The sequence below is a fragment of the Pristiophorus japonicus genome, chromosome 14, assembly GCF_044704955.1.
Source record: "Pristiophorus japonicus isolate sPriJap1 chromosome 14, sPriJap1.hap1, whole genome shotgun sequence".
In the NCBI taxonomy this organism is placed as follows: domain Eukaryota; kingdom Metazoa; phylum Chordata; class Chondrichthyes; family Pristiophoridae; genus Pristiophorus; species Pristiophorus japonicus.
The window spans coordinates 31,853,592-31,874,546 of NC_091990.1; the positions used below are offsets into that span (position 1 = coordinate 31,853,592).

Genomic DNA, 20,955 nt, shown 5'->3' on the forward strand with positions numbered 1-20,955 from the left:
CTATCCTTAATTTCCCTTGTGAGCCACCTTCCCCGTTTTATTTTTACTCCAGACAGGGTTGAACAATTGCTGAAGTTCATCCATGTGATCTTTAAATGTTTGCCATTGCCTATCTGCCGTCAACCCTTTAAGTATCACTCGCCAGTCTATTCTAGCCAATTCACGTCTCATACCATCGAAGATACCTATCCCCTAATCTCTGAATTAACTGTGTCAATCTCCATCTTAATAAAGAATTCTTCCCAAGGGGCCTCACACAACAAGATTGTTAATTTGTCCTTTCTCATTACACATCACCCAGTCTAGGATGGCCAGCCCTCTAGTTGGTTCCTCGACATATTGGTCTAGAAAACCATCCCTTAGACATTCCAGGAAATCCTCCTCCACCGCATTGCTACCAATTTGGTTAGCCCAGTCAATATGTAGATTAAAGCCCATGATAACTGCTGTACCTTTATTGCACGCATCCCTAACTTCTTGTTTGATGCTGTCCCCATCCTCATTACTACTGTTTGGTGGTCTGTACACAACTCCCACTAGCGTTTTCTGCCCTTTGGTATTCCGTAGCTCCACCCATACAGATTGCACATCATCCAAGCTAATGTCCTTCCTTACTATTGCATTAATTTCCTCTTTAACCAGCAACGCCACCCCACCTCCTTTTCCTTTCTGTCTATCCTTCCTAAATGTTGAATACCCCTGGATGTTGAGTTCCCAGTCTTGGTCACCCTGGAGCCATGTCTCCATGATGCCAATTACATCATATCCGTTATGTGCTATCTAAGCAGTTAATTCGTCCATCTTATTCCGAATACTCCTCGCATTGAGGCACAGAGCCTTCAGGATTGTCTTTTTAACACCCTTTGCCCCTTTAGGATTTTGCTGTAATGTGGCCCCTTTTTGCTTTTTGCCTTGGGTTTCTCTGCCCTTCACTGTTTTTTTCTTCTTTCTATCTTTTGTTTCTGCCCCCATTCTACTTCCCTCTGTCTCCCTGCATAGGTTCCCATACCCCTGCCATATTAGTTTAACCCCTCCCCAACAGCACTAGCAAATACTCCCCCTCGGACATTGGTTCCGGTCCTGCCCAGGTGCAGACCGTCCGGTTTGTACTGGTCCCACCTCCCCCAGAACCGGTTCCAATGTCCCAGGAATTTGAATCCCTCCCTTCTGCACCACTCCTCAAGCCACGTATTCATCCGAGCTATCCTGCAATCCCTACTCTGACTAGCACGTGGCACTGGTAGCAATCCTGAGATTACTACCTTTGAGGTCCTACTTTTTAATTTAGTTCCTAGCTCCCTAAATTCGTCTTGTAGGACCTCATCTCGTTTTTTACCTATATCCACGACAACTGGCTGTTTACCCTACCCCTTCAAAATGTCCTGCACCTGCTCCGAGACATCCTTGACCCTTGCATCAGGGAGGCAACATACCATCCTGGAGTCTCAGTTGTGGCCGTAGAAACGCCTATCTATTCCCCTTACAATAGAATCCCCTATTACTATAGCTCTCCCACTCTTTTTCCTGCCCTCCTGTGCAGCAGAGCCACCCAGGGTGCCATGGACTTGGCTGCTGCTGCCCTCCCCTGATGAGTCATCCCCCTCAACGGTACCCAAAGCGGTGTATCTGTTTTGCAGGGGGATGATCGCAGGGGACCCACTGCTCTTCCTGTTGGTCACCCATCCCCTATCTGGCTGTGTAACCTTAACCTGCTGTAAGACCAACTCACTAAACGTGCTATTCACGTCATTCTCGGCATCATGGATGCTCCAGAGTGAATCCACCTGCAGCTCCAGTGCCGCAATGCAGTCTGCCAGGAGCTGCAGCCGGATACACTTCCCGCTTATGTAGTCGTCAGGGACACTGGAAGCGTCCCTGACTTCCCACATAGTATAGGAGGAGCATGACATATGTCCGAGCTCTCCTGCCATGGCTTAAGCCCTAGATTAACTTAATTTGGCAACAATAATGCTAAAGGTTACTTACTGATAAAGAAAAGAAAAAGAAAAACTACTCACTAATCACCAGCCAATCACTCAACCCCTTGGCTGTGACGTTACCTTTCGATTTCTTTCTACTTATTTTTTTTTCGGGCAGTTCCCAGCGGTCTTCCTTTGTCGCCGCCAGGAGACCCCCTCCAAACTCGCTCGGAGGGGAGACCGCCCAGAAAACTCGGTGGCATTCGGCGGCCCCATAGGATTCTAATTCCACAAACTTGCTTTAAGTACTCTTAACATTTATTAGAAGTATATAAAGCACCTTGGGACGTTTTACAACATATTAAAGGCGCTATATAAATACAAATAGTGGTTATTAAAAAAATGTTACGTTTACCTTTTCACTCATTATTTCTCCTCTTCTCTTTCTTTGGTCCTTTACTCCACATTTATTTCTAAACACTTTCCCTTGTGATTCATGCATTCACCCCCTCCCCAGAATTACTACATTCCCCATAAACTTTCTTTGAAAAAAAAACTGGCAAGCAATTTTCTTTACTGGCATCCAGCCTGTTTCTTTGTGGATGAGAGGCAGCCCGTTACTCCTGCGCTACATCAGCTTACCCAAATTTGGGATGCAATTGTCTTTTGCATCCATTCAGTGATGCTGTCAAGTGATATCACTGCAAAGTCATAGCTCATGTCACTTTCAGGACATCTGACATATTTAGGTATTTATACGGATAGCATTAGGATGGGAGCAGAAGTTACATAGGGCTGAGGTGGATTTTCTATACATTGGATTGCTACTGCTAGCACAATTCAGGCATATGAACTCCATGGAATTGGAGGCAACGGTTCCACACATTACTGATAAAAAGGTATCCCATTGTTTTTTCCCCTGCTGTGGTTGTAGGCCAGTGTTATTGTTATTTGTACATCCAGTTTTAGCAGGCTCGTTGACATTTGATGGGTGTAAAGGGAAGCAGTTTAAAGTCCAAATTTAAAAATGAGGCAATGAAAAAAAAGTTTGCATGCTTTTTAAAATATATTTTGTATTTTTCAGTATTTTTAAAAATCACAGTAATGTTTACCACATTAAATTTATTGTTCCCCATCAGACTGTGGAAGGGATGTTTATGTAATGAGAGAAGGAGGGGATAATTTTAAGCTAACATGCCGTGCAGGAAACCTTTGAGATTGTATAGAGTACCCCCGTTCAATATTACTCTCCCATTGATTTCAATGGAGATAAAATTGGGTGGGGTGTAAAAGCAGTGTTGTACCTCATCTCGTCCATTTTCCTGACAGGCGAATTAGGTTAAAATTGCCCCCAAATTTGTTACCAATATATCATCATCATCATAGGCAATCCCTCGGAATCAAGGAAGCTTCCACTCTTAAAATGAGTTCTTAGGTGACTGAACAGTTCAATATGAGAACCACAGTCCCCGTCACAGATGGGACAGATAGTCGTTGAGGGAAAGGGTGGGTGGGACTGATTTGCCGCATGCTCTTTCCACTGCCTGCGCTTGATTCCTGCATGCTCTCGGCGATAAGACTCGAGATGCTCAGCGCCCTCCCGGATGCACTTCCTCCACTTAGGGCAGTCTTTGGCCAGGGACTCCCAGGTGTCAGTGGGGATGTTGCACTTTATCAGGGAGGCTTTAAGGGTAACCGTGTAACGTTTCCTCTGACCACCTTTGGCTCGTTTGCCGTGAAGGAGTTCCGAGTAGAGCGCTTGCTTTGGGTGTCTTGTGTCTGGCATGCGGACAATGTGACCTGCCCAGCGAAGCGTATCAAGTTTGGTCAGTGCTTCAATGCTGGGGATGTTGGCTTGGTTGAGAACGCTAATGCGTCTGTCTTCCCAGGGGATTTGTAGGATCTTGCGGAGACATCATTGGTGGTATTTCTCCAGCGACTTGAGGTGTCTACTGTACATGGTCCATGTCTCTGAGCCATACAGGAGGGCGGGTATTACTACAGCCCTGTAGACCATGAGCTTGGTGGCAGTTTTGAGGGCCTGGTCTTCAAACACTCTTTTCCTCAGATGGCCGAAGGCTGCACTGGCGCACTGGAGGTGGTGTTGAATCTCGTCGTCGATGTCTGCTCAGAAGCAAGAGTTAGGACAAATAGTCACCGACTCCGCCCCTCTCTCCCGGCGCAATTCCCACTAACCCTTTTCTGTGCATGCATCCTCCTCTCCATCCGCGACGCCTGATCCGAAACCGGAACCAGCCCCACATGTTGCCTCCACTGCCTCCGATCTATCAGCAGCCCCGAGGCCCCAGCCGCATCGAGCCTCTGAACAGGCAGCGTGCGGCCAGGACCAGTTCGAGCGACAGTTTGAGTGACGAGTGCGGGCGGCAGGAAGAGAGAGGGAAGCGGGGCGGCCAGGAGCAGTTCGTTTCTCATTCAGCGCCAGATTGAGTGAAGAGTCAAGCGGCACCGTAAAGTGCTCCGCAAGGAGAGAGTCACGAGGTGGAGAGAGCCTGGTTGGGGGTGGGGGGCAGAGGAGAGCGAGCGAGCCTGGGGGGGGGGGGGGAGAGAGAGAGAGAGAGAGAGAGAGCGCCTGGGGAGTGGAGGGGAAGATCTGAGGGGAGAGTGGGAACTCAGAGAAGACGAATCACGTTCTTCCAACCCCCTAGTGCGTGCAAGCTCAGTGTGCGAGTTACAAGGGACATCATTGGGGTGGATGAAATCAAGAAGTCACTACTCACTTCATATCCAAGAAATCTGTTAACAATCCGCACACAATGCCCCATCTATGGCGAGCAGGGGGTGGATAAGGTCATGCACTTGGATAAGGGACTTCCAGCTGGGGGTGGAATGCACTTGCGCTAGGGTAAGGGACTTCTGCTATGGGAGGCAGCACATGTGCTGGTGTAAGGGTCTTCAGCTGGCGGAGGCAGCACTTGGCTGGTGTAAGGGACTTCGGCTGGGGTAGGGATGCACTTGCGCTGGGGTAAGGGACTTCGGCAGGAACTTGATGGCTTAGGGGAGATCTACCCTCTGTGGCTTCTGAAGTCAAAATGGATCGAATTACAAACTGGAAAGTCAATCAGAACTTGGGCTGGGCGGTTCCAGTTACACATTCCAGAGGAACTTTAGGATGTGGCTTATCCTTCAAGGGGACCAATCAGCAATAGGTCATGTGAAAATGGAGAGCCTATCAGAGAAACAGCTACCTTTCAGTTGGTACAAATAGACACATCCTTTATTTTACCTTCTATCCTATCAATCAACACCAGAATCTGTCCAATATTACCTCACTACAGCATTTCCCAAGGTATGAGGAGGCCAACAGTAAACGTGTTGCAGGTGCATGAGAGCCCTTTGTGACATACCATGGCCATGTACTGAATAAATGGCATTGTTGGGCAGGCTTTTCCACATAGCTTTCTTAAGGTCTTCTGCATTTGTTCTCAGGTTTTGTAGATAGTTCCTGCTGCATGGGACCAAGCCACCAACTCTAGTCAGCCATGCTGCAGTGCTATCCCCTGTGGAGGGTGCCCTGAAGTGGCAGACCAGGCAAATTTCCATGTTGTACAGCAGCTTTTTCACCTTGCCAGGCATCGAGCAAGGGATTGGGGGCTGCACTGCTCCATAATTTCCCAGAGATTCCATTGCCAATGTCCACATATATTTTGGCAGCCATGGGTTTTCGCCACAGCCTTAATAAAAGCTTTTCCATTTTACGTCTCCATCGTTCTTTGTTTTCCGACAATGCCACGATGCAATTTCTGCCTTGGTAAGTTCCCAGTGTCAGGTCTAATATGGGCTGCAAACTTGCCTCATTAATTAAATAGAATGACCACAGTAAATCCTGTGAAATTATTATGCAGCCAAGTGATAGAACTGGAAGATTCATCCCAAGGAATTTCAGTTACATCATTCACTCACAATTTTTCTGAGGAAAACTGTATTGTAAAGTTGGTGTCGTTAATGATTTGGGAAGGCCATTGAAGCAGGCAATACAAATTAGTTTGAGAGACAATTGAATGCATTTTTGGAAAGAGAAGGGATTGAAGGATTTAAGTGTCAGTTGGCTCAATAGTTGCCCCCATCTCACAGGCAAAAGGTTATGAATTCAAGCCTCGCTCCACATACTTGAACATACAATCTAGGCTGACACTTCCAGCACAGTACTGCGAGAGTACTGCGTTGCCAGTGTTGTTGTCTATTGGGTGAGATGTTAAAGTGAAACCCCATCTACCTGTTCAGGTGTGCATAACATTCAGACCTCAACCAACACTAGTAAAACAAATTATCTCACTGCTATTTATTGAGACCATGCTGTGTTCAAACTGGCTGCTGTGTTTACCAAATAAGTGACTACACATCAAAAATGAATTGACTGTTTTGGGATATCCTGAGGATGGTTCTTTCTTTTCTATAGAATAATACAATAGTTACAGCAGGGAAGAAGGCCATTAGGCCCATCAAGCCCGTGCCGGTTCTCTGCAAGAGCACCTCAGCTAGTCCCACTTCTCCGTCCTTTCCCTGTAGCCCTGCAAATCTTTTTCTTTCAGGTACTTATCCAATTCCTTTTTGAAAGCCGTGATTGAGTCTGCCTCCACCACCCTTTCAGGCCGTGCGTTCCAGATCCTAACCATTCGCTGTGTAAAAAAGTTTTTTCTTGTGTCGCCTTTGGTTCTTTTGCTAATCACTTTATATCTGTGTCCTCCGGTTCTCAACCCTTTTACCAATGAGAACAATTTCTATCTACTCTGTCCAGACCTTTTGAACACCCTTAACAAATCTTCTCTCAATCTTCTTTGCTCTAAGGAGAACAACCCCAGCTTCTCCAGTCTATCCATGTAACTGAAGTCCCTCATCCCTGGAATCATTCTCGTAAATCTTTTCTGCACTCTCTCTAAGGCCTTCACATCCTTCCTAAAATGTGGTGCCCAGAATTGGACACAATACTCCAGTTGAGGCCGAACCAGTGTCTTACACAGGTTCATCATAATTTCCACACTTTTGTACTCTATACCTCTATTCATGAAGCCCAGGATCCCGTAAGTTTTTTTAACCGCTTTCTCAACCTGTTCTGCCACCTTCAACGATTTGTGCACATATACCCCTATGTCTCTCTCTGTTCATGCACCCCTTTTAGGATTGTACCATTTAGTTTATATTTCCTCTCCTCATTCTTTCCACCAAAATGTATCAGTTCACACTTTTCTGCATTAAATTTCATCTGCCACATGTCCGCCCATTCCACCAGCCTCTCTATGTCCTCTTGAACAATCCTCCTCACTGTTCACTATATTTCCAAGTTTTGTGTCATCTGCAAATTTTGAAATTGTGCCCTGTACACCCACGTTCAAGTCATTAATATATATCAAGAAAAGCAGTGGTCCTAGAACCGACTACTGGGGAACACCACTATATACCTTCCTCCAGTGTGAAAAGCAACTGTTCACCATTATTCTCTGTTTCCTGTCACTTAGCCAATTTCGTATCCAGGCTGCCACTGTCCCTTTTATTCCATGGGCTTCAATTCTGCTGGCAAGCCTATTATGTGGCACTTTGTCGAACGCCTTTTGGAAATCCATGTACACTATGTCAACCGCATTACCCTCATCATCTCTCTCTATTAACTCATTAAAAAAGTTGATCAAGTTGGTTAAACACGATTTGCCTTTAACAAATCCGTGCTGGCTTTCCTTAATTAATCCACACTTGTCCAAGTGACTCTTGATTTTGTCCCTGATTATAGAAGGCATACATGTCAACCTAGAAAATGTGACAAAGCAGACAATTTAAAAGCAACTCTTATATAAGCTGATAACATGAAAACAAGAAATTACACTGACAGTGAAGTGGGATATGGGCATGTAACTTAAGCTAAATGTATACCCAACATTCTTTCATTTAAATTGGAGGAGAGCATAAATACATGAAAACCTCAAGTAAGACACAAGTCAAAACCACAAGATGTGTGTTCTAGGAGGGACTGGGAGTACCAATGGATAGTGCATTTCTAAAGTGGATTGAATTTTTAATATTAAAATGTTGCATTCTGGTTAATTTTAAACACCTTCACATAATTTTTTTTTAAAAAGATTAAAAATCAAATGACATTTGCGTATTCAACAGATCTAGCAAACCATCACATTTCTAAACTCTACTTGAACAATTATTCACACAGCTCCAACTCTCTCCCTCCCTCAGAGGCTATCCATCCCTTTGGACCTAGTTCGCACAAACACCTATTATAGTTCAAGTTCATATTGGCATTATTCCCCCTCACCTCCCTTAATTCAACTGGATATTCCTTCTTCTCCCTCTCATTCAAGAAGACACTCTTCTCTCCCCTTAGTTCAAGCTGCCAGTGTCCTCCAGTTCATGTTGGCACTCTGCTTCAACCTGCTCAGTTAATGCTGGCATATCTTTCTTCCTCCACGTCAAAGCATTCCTCTCAGTTTCTTCCCTCTTTACTCTCAAAGCACTGCTCCCACATTTTTTGCCTTTACTCTCTCCCCAAGCATTGTTGCCAGTTCTAAGCATTTTTTTTATTCCCAAATTCCGAAGTAGTGTTCTCAACTTCTTCCACCTTCAAAAGCACTACTCCTGGCTTCACCCCTCTCCACCTACCCACCCACTACCACAACAAAGCTCCTGGCTTCTCCCCATTTCCTCCCTCCTCAGTGTTGCCCTGGAGCTCCCATCAATGTTCCTGATGAAAGGGATTCCTACTACTTCACTACTGTGGATGGAAATTGTGCATCTCAAGATAAATTTCTGCCCAAAGCATGCAGCAATAAGAATCACTTGCAACAGCAGCAAAGCAGGATTTAGGTGCAAGTCCTAACAACTTAAGTTTAATACCCTTAAATAAAGTTTTTTGTTGTGTTAATGCCCTCATTGTTCAGTGGTAAATCCACACAGAAAATTGGTTCAAATTTTAATTTTAACACAGCTGAGAGATTCAATAGTTTCTGAATTTTGCCCACAAACTGCACTTTCCTTTATTTTTAAGTCAGATTACAGCAAAGTGTTGTGGATATAGGCAAGTCGAAAAGATAGCTTGTGCACAATGGAGTTTGGGGACTGAAATAAACCTTGAACTTAAACTTCCAGGATTAAATGTTTAAAATTCTAACCAATAATGGACCTCCTAAATAAACAAATAAATACTAAATTCCTGAAATGTATATGGAGTGACTGCAACCAGAAGCTGGGCAGAAACGAACTTTGCATTAATCTGGGACCAGGTCCTTTTGGCCAAATGTACATGGAGCCCCCTATTAGCAATGGTTTGTTTCATTGATATCATGGCTTGAATTTCAGCCCTGCTGTCACCTTTTAAAACTCATTTACTATCCAATAAATACATAAAAAGAGGAAAGATAACTGACAATAAAAGTTAAATTCTAAATTCTAAATTTTGAACACTGGGATTTAGCAAAAGAGAGAGAAACAGAAAATCACTCAAATGTTGGAATTAAAATGGAAAATACTAGAAATGCACAGATGAGTTAACTTCTGAGAGAATGACAAGTTAATGTTCGGGTGTGGTGCTTCATTGGATGAAGGATCCCATCTGAACATTAACCTATGTTTTTCTTCTAAAGTAGTCTGTAACGTGACCATTGATATTTACCAAAGGTTCCCTAGCCCTTGTGGCGACTAATGTAATTTAGTGGCATGATTTAACTATTTTTATGTTTCAAGCCCTGCATTAACTTCAAGTTCATTATGGAGTCATATTTATCAAGTGTTTCCATTACCAGCTTTCTACCTACTTAGTTCTCCTAGAAAGGGATTGTGTTTTCCCTTCATCTTTGGCACCTTTTGAATGCGTCAGAAATCAACTGAGAAGAAGATATGACTGCACAAAGTACAGTGGCATCTAGGGATCATTAGAACTTTTCCACAAACTCCAAGGTGTCTGTTGCCCTGAGGTTATAAAACGTTTTCTCAAACTTGTTCCATTTAATAATTACTAGATAAATAACTTGTTTGTATATCTAATAGCAGAAACCTGGCATGCCAACCAATTGGTTGCATAGCTGAAAAGGTGGCCATGAACAAATAGTATATATTTCAGTCACATTGTCTAATTCCAGGAAACAAGTGGGTATCGATTGGACAAAATGTTATCGATCATTGGTGTTGAATGGATAACTGAAGCACTGATGGTTAGGAATGACTTGAACTATTGACAACACAAAACTTCTTTTACATTGTTCTGATAACAAAGCTCATTAAATTCTGTAAGATCACTATACTGTACCTGCGCAAAATAAAGTTTGAGTTTGGTGCCATTGAAGTCAGATTCATGAAGTTCTATCCGGGCCCGTGCAGCTGCCCCTTGATTGCTGAAATTTATCCGTACTCTTTGAAAACTTCGGAATAATTGGAATGTGGCCTGTTCATCATAAACCCGGAAAAGGGCTTCAAATCGGTCCTGTTTAAGAAAATTACATTGCATTATCACAATTCTGAAATGCAGTATAGCAGTTATAATATGATGCAAGTAAACTTTTGACAAGCTTCCACTTTTTTGTGACTTGGAATTGCTATAGCTGCCCTATATCCAACAATGCAGTCTTTTAAATATTTCCCACGCTTTTCCCATAACCACTCTCTTACACATCTGTCAACAGTCATTATACAGCAAGTCACCTTTATTATCCCATTTTGTCTTCTTCACCCATAATCCATTAATCTTGCAGCAAACCCAAGAAAACTTTTACCTGCATTATTTATTAATATGTAAAATGAATTCCTATCCTAGAGGTTTATCTACAAACCAAGTTAATTAACTGGCTGCAAGAACATGGAAATAGCAGACTTAGAGACCAGTGACATTTTCTTTTTGAACCTCTAAACATTTCATTTGATCCAACAGATGCAAATATTTCGATGAATATCTGGGTAAGAGGAGGCCTTGCTCATCTTTTTAATGGTCTTTGTTGCCAATTTTCTTCCTTCCGTTCTCATCCACGACTTAGTTACCTCTAAATTCGACTACTCCAATGCTCTCCTGGCCGGCCACCAACCTTTCACTCTCTATAAGCATGACCTCATCCAAAACTCTGCTGCCTGTTTCCTAACTCCTACAGTGACTCCCAGTCCGGCAATGCCTCAATTTGAAAATTCTCATGCTTGTTTTCAAATCTCTCCATGGACTCGCCCCTCCCTATCCCTATAACCTCGTCCAGCACGACCCGCTGAGATCTCTGCGCTCCTCCAATTCTGGCCTCTTGCGCATCTCCGATTTTAATCACTTAACCATTGCCGGCAATGTTTTCAGTTGCCTAGGCCCTAAGCTCTGGAACTCTCTTCCTAAACCTCTCTCTCTTCCTTTAAGACACTCCTTAAATCCTACTTCTTTTGTCCCAATATCTCCTTCGTGGCTCAATGTCAAATTTTGTTTGATAACGCTCTTGTGAAGCGCCTAGGGATGTTTTACTATGTTAAAAGCGCTATGTAAATGCAAGCTGTTGTTGCTGTTGTTGAACATAACTGACTTCTGATGCGGCTCCATGCTGCCAGTCATTTTCAGTACCTCACCCAAGTGGTCATTCTTGAATGGGTGAGCCCAAATGAAGAGTGTTCACAGGCAACTGAATCATCAGAGGCACCATAGCCAAGCTCTTGTTGCCATTCAATCCCTGATCTCTCTCTGACCGATCTACACCAGGCTGATGACTGCCTGTTCAGGTTCGGTGAGATTTTCGAAATAAACCTCCTGCCTGCGCAAGTGGCAAACCTTCCACACGTGCAAACTTTCTAGCAAAGATTGCTGATTACTAGGAGAAAGACCCTGGCTAACTTTCGTAGCCTCAGCCATGGGCTATTGAAGCCAACTGTAGTACCTCTGCAGCCACCCCATTGGAGGTTAGCTAACTCAGCACAGACGGGAAATCAAACCTGTGACTTTAGAGTCACAGACAGTTACAGCACAGTAGGAGACAATTCAGTCCATCGTGCCTCTGCTGGCTTTTTGAAAGAGCAGTTGTGCTTAGTCCCACATCCTCGCTTTTTGCCCGTAACCCTGCAAGTTCCTCATCCTCAAGTATCTGTCCAACTCGGTTTTAAAATTAGTTATGGAATCATCTTCCACTACCTCTTCAGGCAGCGTTCCAGATCCTGACAACTCTGAGTAAAAGAAATTCTCATCTCCCGTCTAGATCTTTTTCCAATGATTTTAAATCTATGACCTCTGGTTATTGACCGAGTCGACAGAGGGAATAGTTCTTCTCTATCTACTTTAACAAAACCTCTCATCATCTTGAAAACCTCTACTGGGTCCCCTCTTAACCTTCTCTGTTCCAAGGAAAACAGTCCTAACTTTTCCAACCTCTCCTCATAACTGAAGTCCCCTATCCCTGGTAACATCCTGGTATACCTCCTCTGTACCCTTTCTGAGGCAATTACATCTTTCCTGGTGTCCTGCCCAGAATTCTCCACAATAGTTCAGCTGAGGCCAAACCAGTGATTTATAAAGTTCTAGCATGATCTAGTTTCTTTTATATTCTCTGCGTCTATTTATAAACCCAAGTAACCCAAATGCTTTTTTTAAACTACCTGACCAACTTTTCCTGCCACCTTCAAGTATTTGTGTCTGTGGATACCAAGGTCTTCCTGCTCATGTACACTTTTCCAAAATTGGGCTATTTGTGAGTACTCCCAAAGTGCATCACTTCACATTTCTCCGCATTGAACTCCATCTGCCATGCTTCTGTCCATTTCACCATCCAGTCTATGTCATCCTGAAGTCTACAACTATCCTCATTACTATCTACTACGCTACCAAGTTTCGTATCACCTGCAAACTTTATAATGCTGTGCCCTGCACCCAAACCTAGGTTAGTTATAAAAATAGAAACGGGTAATGGACCTAAAACTGACCCTTGGGAAACAGCACTTGCAAACCATCCCCCCGCCCCCCAGTCTGAAAAACATCCACTGCCACTCTCTGCTCCGGTTACTGAGCCAATTCCATATCCACATCGCCACATTCCCCTTCATTCCATGGGCTTCCAGCTTCATAAAAGGCGTCCTGTGTGGCACTTTGTTGAATGTCTTCCGCACATTCATATATACATTTACTGCACTACCTTGATCAACCGTCTGTTACCTCAAAGAATTGAATCAAGGTTAGACAGCCACGATTTGCTGTTAACAAATCAAGGCTGGCTCTCCTCGATTACCCCATGTCTTTCCAATTGAAAGTTTATTTTATCCCTGATAATGCTTTCCAATTAACTTTCCCTCCTGTAGTTTCCTGGTTTATCCTTCTCCCCTTTCTTGAATAGTGGTACCTGTATAACATTAGAAAGCCTCCAGTCCTCTAACACTACTCCTGTATCCAATAAGGATTGAAAGATTGTGACCACCTCTGCTATTTGTACCTTTTGCTTCTTTCAGTAACTTTCTGCTCTGTATGGCTCAGTTATACATTTAGTAGCTGGTTTTAATATTACAAAGTAGAAATTACTGGGGACTATGCCCTTTCAATAGAATCTAACAACATATAGTAAGAATGCTTTCTCAATCTTTCAGCCTCCACCAGGTCAGTACAACTTGGTTTCAGAAAAAGTAAAATTTTGTATCAATTGCAAATCACCAATCTATTCCTCCATTAACAATATTAATACATTATGCAGGTAAAATATTTTTTGGGCTTTCTGCAAGATTAGTGTGGGTAAAGACGACAAAACAGGATAATAAAGGTAATATGCTATACACCGACTGCTGACAGATGCACGAGAGAGTGCTTGGGAAATGTTTGACACTATTGTTGAATATAAAATCATTTAAACACAAAGTGGCTAATTTTCCTCCATTATAGTGCCTGAAATCATCACTACTGTAGGCTGGATTTTTTTTTCAGTACCTAAACAACACTTTTCCAGCAGGCATTTGGGGCTCTCTTGCCGCCTTTAATTTAGCTTCCTCTTCTTTAGATCTTCAGTGGGTGTCCCACCGCAGCACCAGGCTCTCTCTTGGTGTTGGGGATCCCATCAGGAGCCTGTCCTGCATAACTAATAACCTCCTACCCAGGAAGATCGGTCAGGATCATGGTGGAGTCGGGGTGGCAGACAGAAGTCCCACCCTGCCGCAGAGAAAATGGCTCACCATTGAACAGTGTGACTACCAACAACCGCTCTGGCACTGAAAATTAACTATTACAAGTGTAGAATCTCATTCCTTCGGGTTTTAATTGTTGTTGGGGATTTAAAAAACATTAAATTAAATTTTTTTTAAAGTTTCCTTTGTCTGATTTTCCTCTCTCTTAACCCAATCTTTCTTTCCCTCTATTTGTCTTTCTGTACCTGATTTGACATCAAATTCACCCACTCTAACTTTCACTTCCTTCTCAGTCCTTGTGCTGATTAAGAAGGTACACAATTGCTTGCCCTGTTCACTTAGATCCCAGATGCCTTTCCCCCATCAGTTCGCACGTTCAGCAACCTGCCACGCAAAAACAAATTTAAAACCTAAATGGGCAAGGACAAGTCTAACTCAACGGCAGGCACCATTAGATACCCAGCTAAAGCAAATTATGGACCATTGTTTGCTCAGGTACACAAAAATAAAAATATTTCAGCAAGGCTCTGGAAGTCTGCTGGTTACTGTGGAGCTATTCCCCAGCATATATCACAGGAGGAATAAGATAAAAGACTTTTTCCTTAAAAAAAGAGAGCTGGTGGGAAAAATGGTGATGTTAGCTACATTTTTGTGGTACACACAGCTCAAGATTTTATTACTGTCAACTCAGCACCAAGATGCAAAGAAAGTGTGGCCGATCGGCGCAGATTTTGCTCTGTCACTGGAATTTCCCAATCCATCTGGGGAAAGCAGTAAATGAGAAAACCAACACAAATTTAAAAGGAAGAAACATGCAGGGTATGCCCAATTAGTCAATGTCGACAGCCAACCTTTGGAATTGTCACAACATCAAGAATCTGTGACAAACTAAGCGTACCTTATGAGGAAATACAAGTAGTTGAGAAAGGCAAGTTATTACCATTTGAAGCACTGAACTACATTACAGTGACAAGATAGTATCCAGTGAACCAGTTTTGTATGAAAATGGGAGGGGAGACACAAAATCGCTTCTCCCTCTGCTAATGTATTGTAGGTAATAATAAAGATTTAGACTATAGTTTTGATATACTTTGCTCAGTTGTATTTTGGTTCATATAAAGTATACTTTTCTTAAAACAAAAAAGTAAAATCATCTTGCATCATTTTTAAGAATTCTGCAAAACCATGAATAATTTTGATTTGGTTGTTCTCTCAGAGAAATAAAAAGGCATTCATTTTGCTTTCCCCCTTCTTAATTCCAGGTTATTTGGTACTTTTCTTGCCTGTCTTTTTCAAATTTGCCCTGTTTATTCTCTAATAGGCTGCTGTAGTGGTGGAAGTCACTCTTGGTTGTTTGTACACGTCTCATAATAAACACCCCTGATGAAAAGAGGCTGGCCGACAGAGAAGTAATGACAACTCCCTGGTGCAGTGGTAAAAAGGTGAATTTTAACAGAACAAACAGTATATTACTCATGGAACTATGTTGGGGAGTAAAGTGCTGAAATTCACTATTGTAAGTTGAGGTAATATTTTTAAAAAGATACATTACGCAGAAAATGAATGACTTTCATTTAATGAGGCTTTCAGCCTCAACAGCTCAAATTGAATTTTATATTGCAGATCTGACCAGTAACTCAATTAAATTTCGTGGGTGTGCCCAGATTAATAATTGGATTCACAGTCTTTATTTCCTGCAAAACAACGATGAACACACAAGGTCGAAGGCAATTAAGTCATCATCATCATAGGCAGTCCCTCGGAATTGAGGAAGACTTGCTTCCACTCCTGAAGTGAGTTCTTTGGTGGCTGAACAATCCAATGCGAGAGCCACAGACTCTGTCACAGGTGGGACAGATAGTCATTGAGGGACGGGGTGGGTGGGACTAGTTTGCCGCACGCTCTTTCCGCTTGATTTCTGCATGCTCTCAGCGTTGAGACTCGAGGTGCTCAGCGCCCTCTTGGATGCACTTCCTCCACTTAGGGCGGTCTTTGGCCAGGGACTCCCAGGTGTCAGTGGGGGATGTCGCACTTTATGGAAAACACTGATGGCAGCAGTGAGTGGTTTCTGACAGTCCTACTGAAAAGAAGACAATGCAGGTCTGTGACGGTGGAATAAATTAGTGGAAAGCTACTGTGCTACCAGCCAGCCAGAAAAAAATTACAAGCCCATCAGTAAATGCATGAAAATATCAGCCATCAAATCACTGACCTTTATGAAGGAAAACGCTCAATTATTCAACACAGAAATAAATATAATGACTACTAGGAGACCACAATAGAATCTTGAGTGTTTTCAAAATTTCTCCACTGAGTTTAACTTAAGAGGGTAGAATTTGAATTTATGAGATAATGTAAAATGGGTGATAGCGAGTCGACAGCCCATTTTACATTTCTCCTGATTTTTTATTTCCATTGAACATAAGAACATAAGAAATAAGAGGAATAGTAGACTAGAACTAGAGGGCATAATCTTAGAATAAGGGCCCACCCATTTAAAATTGAGATGAGGAGGAATTTATTTTTTGAAGGCTGTAAATCTGTGGAATTCGCTGCCTCAGAGAGCTGTGGAAGCCGGTATATTGAATAAATTTAAGACAGAGATACGACCCCTCGAGCCTGCTCCACCATTTAATATAATCATGGCTGATCTGATCGGTTAAGAAACTGTCTATCTCTGTCTTAAATTTATTCAATATACCGGCTTCCACAGCTCTCGGAGGCAGCGAATTCCACAGATTTACAACCTTCAGAAAATAAATTCCTCCTCATCTCAATTTTAAATGGGTGGGCCCTTATTCTAAGATTATGCCCCCTAATTCTAGTCTCCTCTATCAGTGGAAACATCCTCTCTGCATCCACCTCGTTAAGTCCACTCATATACATTTCGATAAGATCACCTCCTATTCTTCTGGATTCTGAGTAGAGGCCCAACTTCCTCAACCTTTTCTCATAAGTCAACCCCTTCATCCCCGGAATCAACCTAGTGAACCTTCTCTGAACTGCCTCCAAAGCAAGTATATCCTTTCGTAAATATGGAAATCAAAACTGTACGCAGTATTCCAGGCGTGGCCTCACCAATACCCTGTATAACTGTAGCAAGACTGCCCTGCTTTTATACTCCATCCCCTTTGCAATAAAGGCCAAGATTCCATTGGCCTTCTTGATCACTTGCTGTACCTGCATACTAACCTTTTGTGTTTCATGCACAAGTACCCCCAGGTCCCGCTGCACTGCAGCACTTTGCAATCTTAATCCATTTAAATAATAATTTGCTCTTTGATTTTTTTTTTCTGCCAAAGTGCATGACCTCAAACTTTCCAATATTATACTCCACCTGCCAAATTTTTGCCCACTCATTTAGTCTGTCAATGCCCTTTTGCAGATTTTCTGTGCCCTCCTCACACATTGCTTTTCCTCCCATCTTTGTATCATCAGCAAACTTGGCTACATTACACTCGGTCCTTTCTTCCAAGTCGTTAATATAGATTGTAAATAGTTGGGGTCTCAGCACTGATCCCTGCCGCACCCCACTAGTTACTGATTGCCAACCCGAGAATGAACCATTTATCCCGATTCTCTGTTTTCTATTAGTTAGCCAATCCTCTATCCATGCTAATATATTACCCCCAACCCCGTGAACTTTTATCTTGTGCAGTAACCTTTTATGTGGCACCTTGTCAATTGCTTTCTGGAAGTCCAAATACACCACATCCTCTGGTTCCCCTTTATCCACCCTGTTCGTTATATCCTCAAAGAATTCCAGCAAATTTGCCAATCATGACATGAAGTCAAAGGAATCACACAAAGTCAAGATCAACTTCAAGATGAGACATAGTGATTTCAGAAAAATAATCCCCCAGAAAATATCATGAGTTTAGTTTTTAAATCATTTATGTCGTCATCATCATCATCATCATAGGCAATCCCTCGGAATCGAGGAAGACTTGCTTCCACTCCTGAAGTGAGTTCTTTGGTGGCTGAACAGTCCAATATGAGAGCCACAGACTCTGTCATAGGTGGGACAGATAATCGTTGAGGGAAAGGGTGGGTGGGACTGGTTTGCCGCACGCTCATTCCGCTGCCTGCGCCTGATTTCTGCATGTTCTCGGCGTTGAGACTCGAGGTACTCAGCGCCCTCTCGGATGCACTTCCTCCACTTAGGGCGGTCTTGGGCCAGGGACTCCCAGATGTCAGTGGGGATGTCGCACTTTATCAGGGAAGCTTTGAGGGTGTCCTTGTAACATTTCCGCTGCCCACCTTTGGCTCGTTTGCTGTGCAGGAGCTTGCTTTGGGAGTCTCGTAACACAATTGTAAATGCGCACCTGAATAGATCATGCAACTTCTCAGTTCTACCTATGGTTCTTAGCTTTCACATTAAATTTTATTAAATGGGAGAGGAAGAAAAATATAATACATTTCCTGCAATATGAAATAGCTATTGTGGCTGAAAATTAAGGGCCTAGAAATTGGTATGCGACCCTTTTTGGCAGCGTATTTCAGGCCCACCCGTGCCCGAATGGTGAGGACTGAGTGCCCGAGCTTCATTCCAATGCTCCCGGTGACGCGCCCGCCAATGAAGAGGACTCCAAAGTTGGGCTGCTGCAAGCGTTGCAGCGGCGATGGGTGGGAGGAGTCGGGAGCGGCAATTGGGTCCTTTACTGTAAAGTCAGATGGAGCGCTCCTGCTTCGCTTGGCTCCACATTCAGGAAAATTACTTACAGGTGATCCCTCGGGCTGGTTTCCCTGTGTGCAGCCCGTGTTAGCGCAGGCTGCCCCCGGGCAAACCAATCTTACAGAAAGGTGTTTCAAACAGGCGTTAGGAACCTTGTTTACATATGTTAAGGGCCCACGCCTGTTTCCGGCATAGCTAATGGATGCCTCTTGTTTGTCCTTAACCAATATGGCAGAATATAAGAAATAGGAGCAGGAGTAGCCCATTTGGCCCCTCAAGCCTGCTCCGCCATTCAATAAAATTATGGCTGATCTGATCTTGACCTAAACTCCACTTCCCTGCCTGCTCCCCATAACCCTTAACTTCCAGAAGGCGCACTTCCAGCCGGAACTTGTGTGCACGCTTCCTGACTGCCATATTGAAACCTTAAAAATCTGAGCAGCTGACCAATTCTAGGCCCTGGACTTCAGTTATAACAAACCACACTTTTTTCCTCTCCCACTTCCTTTCAGGTCTTGATGCCAACAAACATTCTCTGACTAAAAGGTTGGGCATTGAAATTGTACCCAAACTTCTGCCAATACTGCTCGAGCCAATTGCAAAATAAAACTGTCATGGCAGATGGGGTCTAATGGAAGCAGGTGGGGGGAGGCCGATTAAAGTGATTTAGGGATCTGGGCATGCGTCATTTAAAGCTATGTTACAAGTGCAAAAAGCATTCAAAAAGGCTAAAGAGATGCTGGATTTCATTACAAAACGCACAGCATATAAAAGCTAATGAAAAGTTTTGCAGTTATACAGAATGCTCGGCAGGTCTTATTTGGTATACAGTCTTCAGCTTTCAGCACCCCATCTTAGGGAGCATATCCTACCCGTGGAGAAATTCCAGCAACGATTCACCTGAATGATCCTGCCCACGGAGAAAATCCAGCAACGATTCACCCAAATGATCCTGCCCACGGAGAAAATCCAGCAACGATTCACCCGAATGATGCTTGGGATGAAAGGACTGAATTATGGTCTGTCTGAGGTGTTTAAAATAATGAAGGGAACCAACAGAGTGAATATAGAAAAACTCTTCCCTCTATTAGGGTAATCCAGAATGAGGGAACATTCCAAAGTATTTACAGCACAGAAATAGGCCACTCGGCCCAATAGATCCATGCTGGTGTTTATGCTCCACACGCGCCTCCTCCCACCCTTCTTCATCTAACCCCATTAGCATATCCTTCTAATCCTTTCTGCATCATGTGTTTATCTAGCTTTCCCTAAAATGCATCCATGCCATTCGTCTCAAGTATTCCATCGGGTATCAAGTTCCACTCTCTGAATTTATTAGTGACTATCTTATATGAATGGCCGCTTGTTTTGGACTCCCCCATAAGTGGAAACATTTTCTCTACATCTACCCTATCCAACCTCTTCATAATTTTAAAGACCTCTTATCGGGTCAACTCTCAGCCTTCTCTTTTCCAGAGAAAAGAGCCCCTGCCTGTTCAGTCATTCCTGATAGTTTTACCTCAAAACAGCTCAAATAATCCAATTAACTTTAAACAGAAGCAGTGGATACGTGCTTACTGCCAGTTACTTGTGACTTGTCCATCACAAAAATTGTAGATCTCTATTTGGGATCATCGAAATGTCAAGGGATCAACTGGATATTCTAAAATGAAAACAAAATTGTTGCTCAATACTATCAGTTGCAGGGGGTTGCTGCTCTGTCTTTCTCTCTTGACTGGTCATTACAGGTGTGATTTTTCTTCCTATATTTTGAACCATGACCATAAATTGGACAGCAAGGTAGAATATACACATTTCATTCCTATAATATTAGTAGTGAAAAAAGTAATAGAGTTACTTTCTGAAGTGTTTTTGTAATTTTGCCCGCGAGATATTGAAATAAAAGTGTAATTTCTCTAAATTCTCAGTTTATAATTGATTATTCCAGATGTTAATGTCCTTCATATCAAGATAAGGGGGCCGAAATTCAGACCCACCAGAAACCTGGCGCTCTTACTGCTTTTCATCGTGTTTTCACCGCAGTGTAGGATAAGGTCACATCTTGATCGATATTCAGCTTTGCCCTTTTTTTTTGCAGCTGACTGGAAGTCGGGTATAATGGGGGCGGAAATGGGGTGGCAAGTACTTGAGGGGCAGAAGTGGAGGCGGGACGGAGTCTCCGCCGCTGTCAGTCAGCAGCGGAGTTGAGATGACGTCATAACGTGTGCGTCACCATACTGTCCCCTTCACTTAAAGGGGAGAGCATTCGGCACTTAGAAACTTCGGTCCACT

General features: G+C 43.1%; 1 protein-coding gene across 3 annotated transcripts in view; it reads right to left on the minus strand.

The window, feature by feature from the left end:
* The window catches only part of LOC139279839 (calcipressin-3-like), a 166,177-nt gene that overhangs the window by 32,976 nt on the left and 112,246 nt on the right, over nt 1–20,955 (minus strand). For all 3 annotated transcript variants that reach the window (XM_070899100.1, XM_070899099.1, XM_070899101.1), the window contains exon 3: nt 10,183–10,356. In XM_070899100.1, the coding sequence (XP_070755201.1) occupies nt 10,183–10,356 (174 nt within the window). The remainder of the gene's footprint in view (nt 1–10,182; nt 10,357–20,955) is intronic.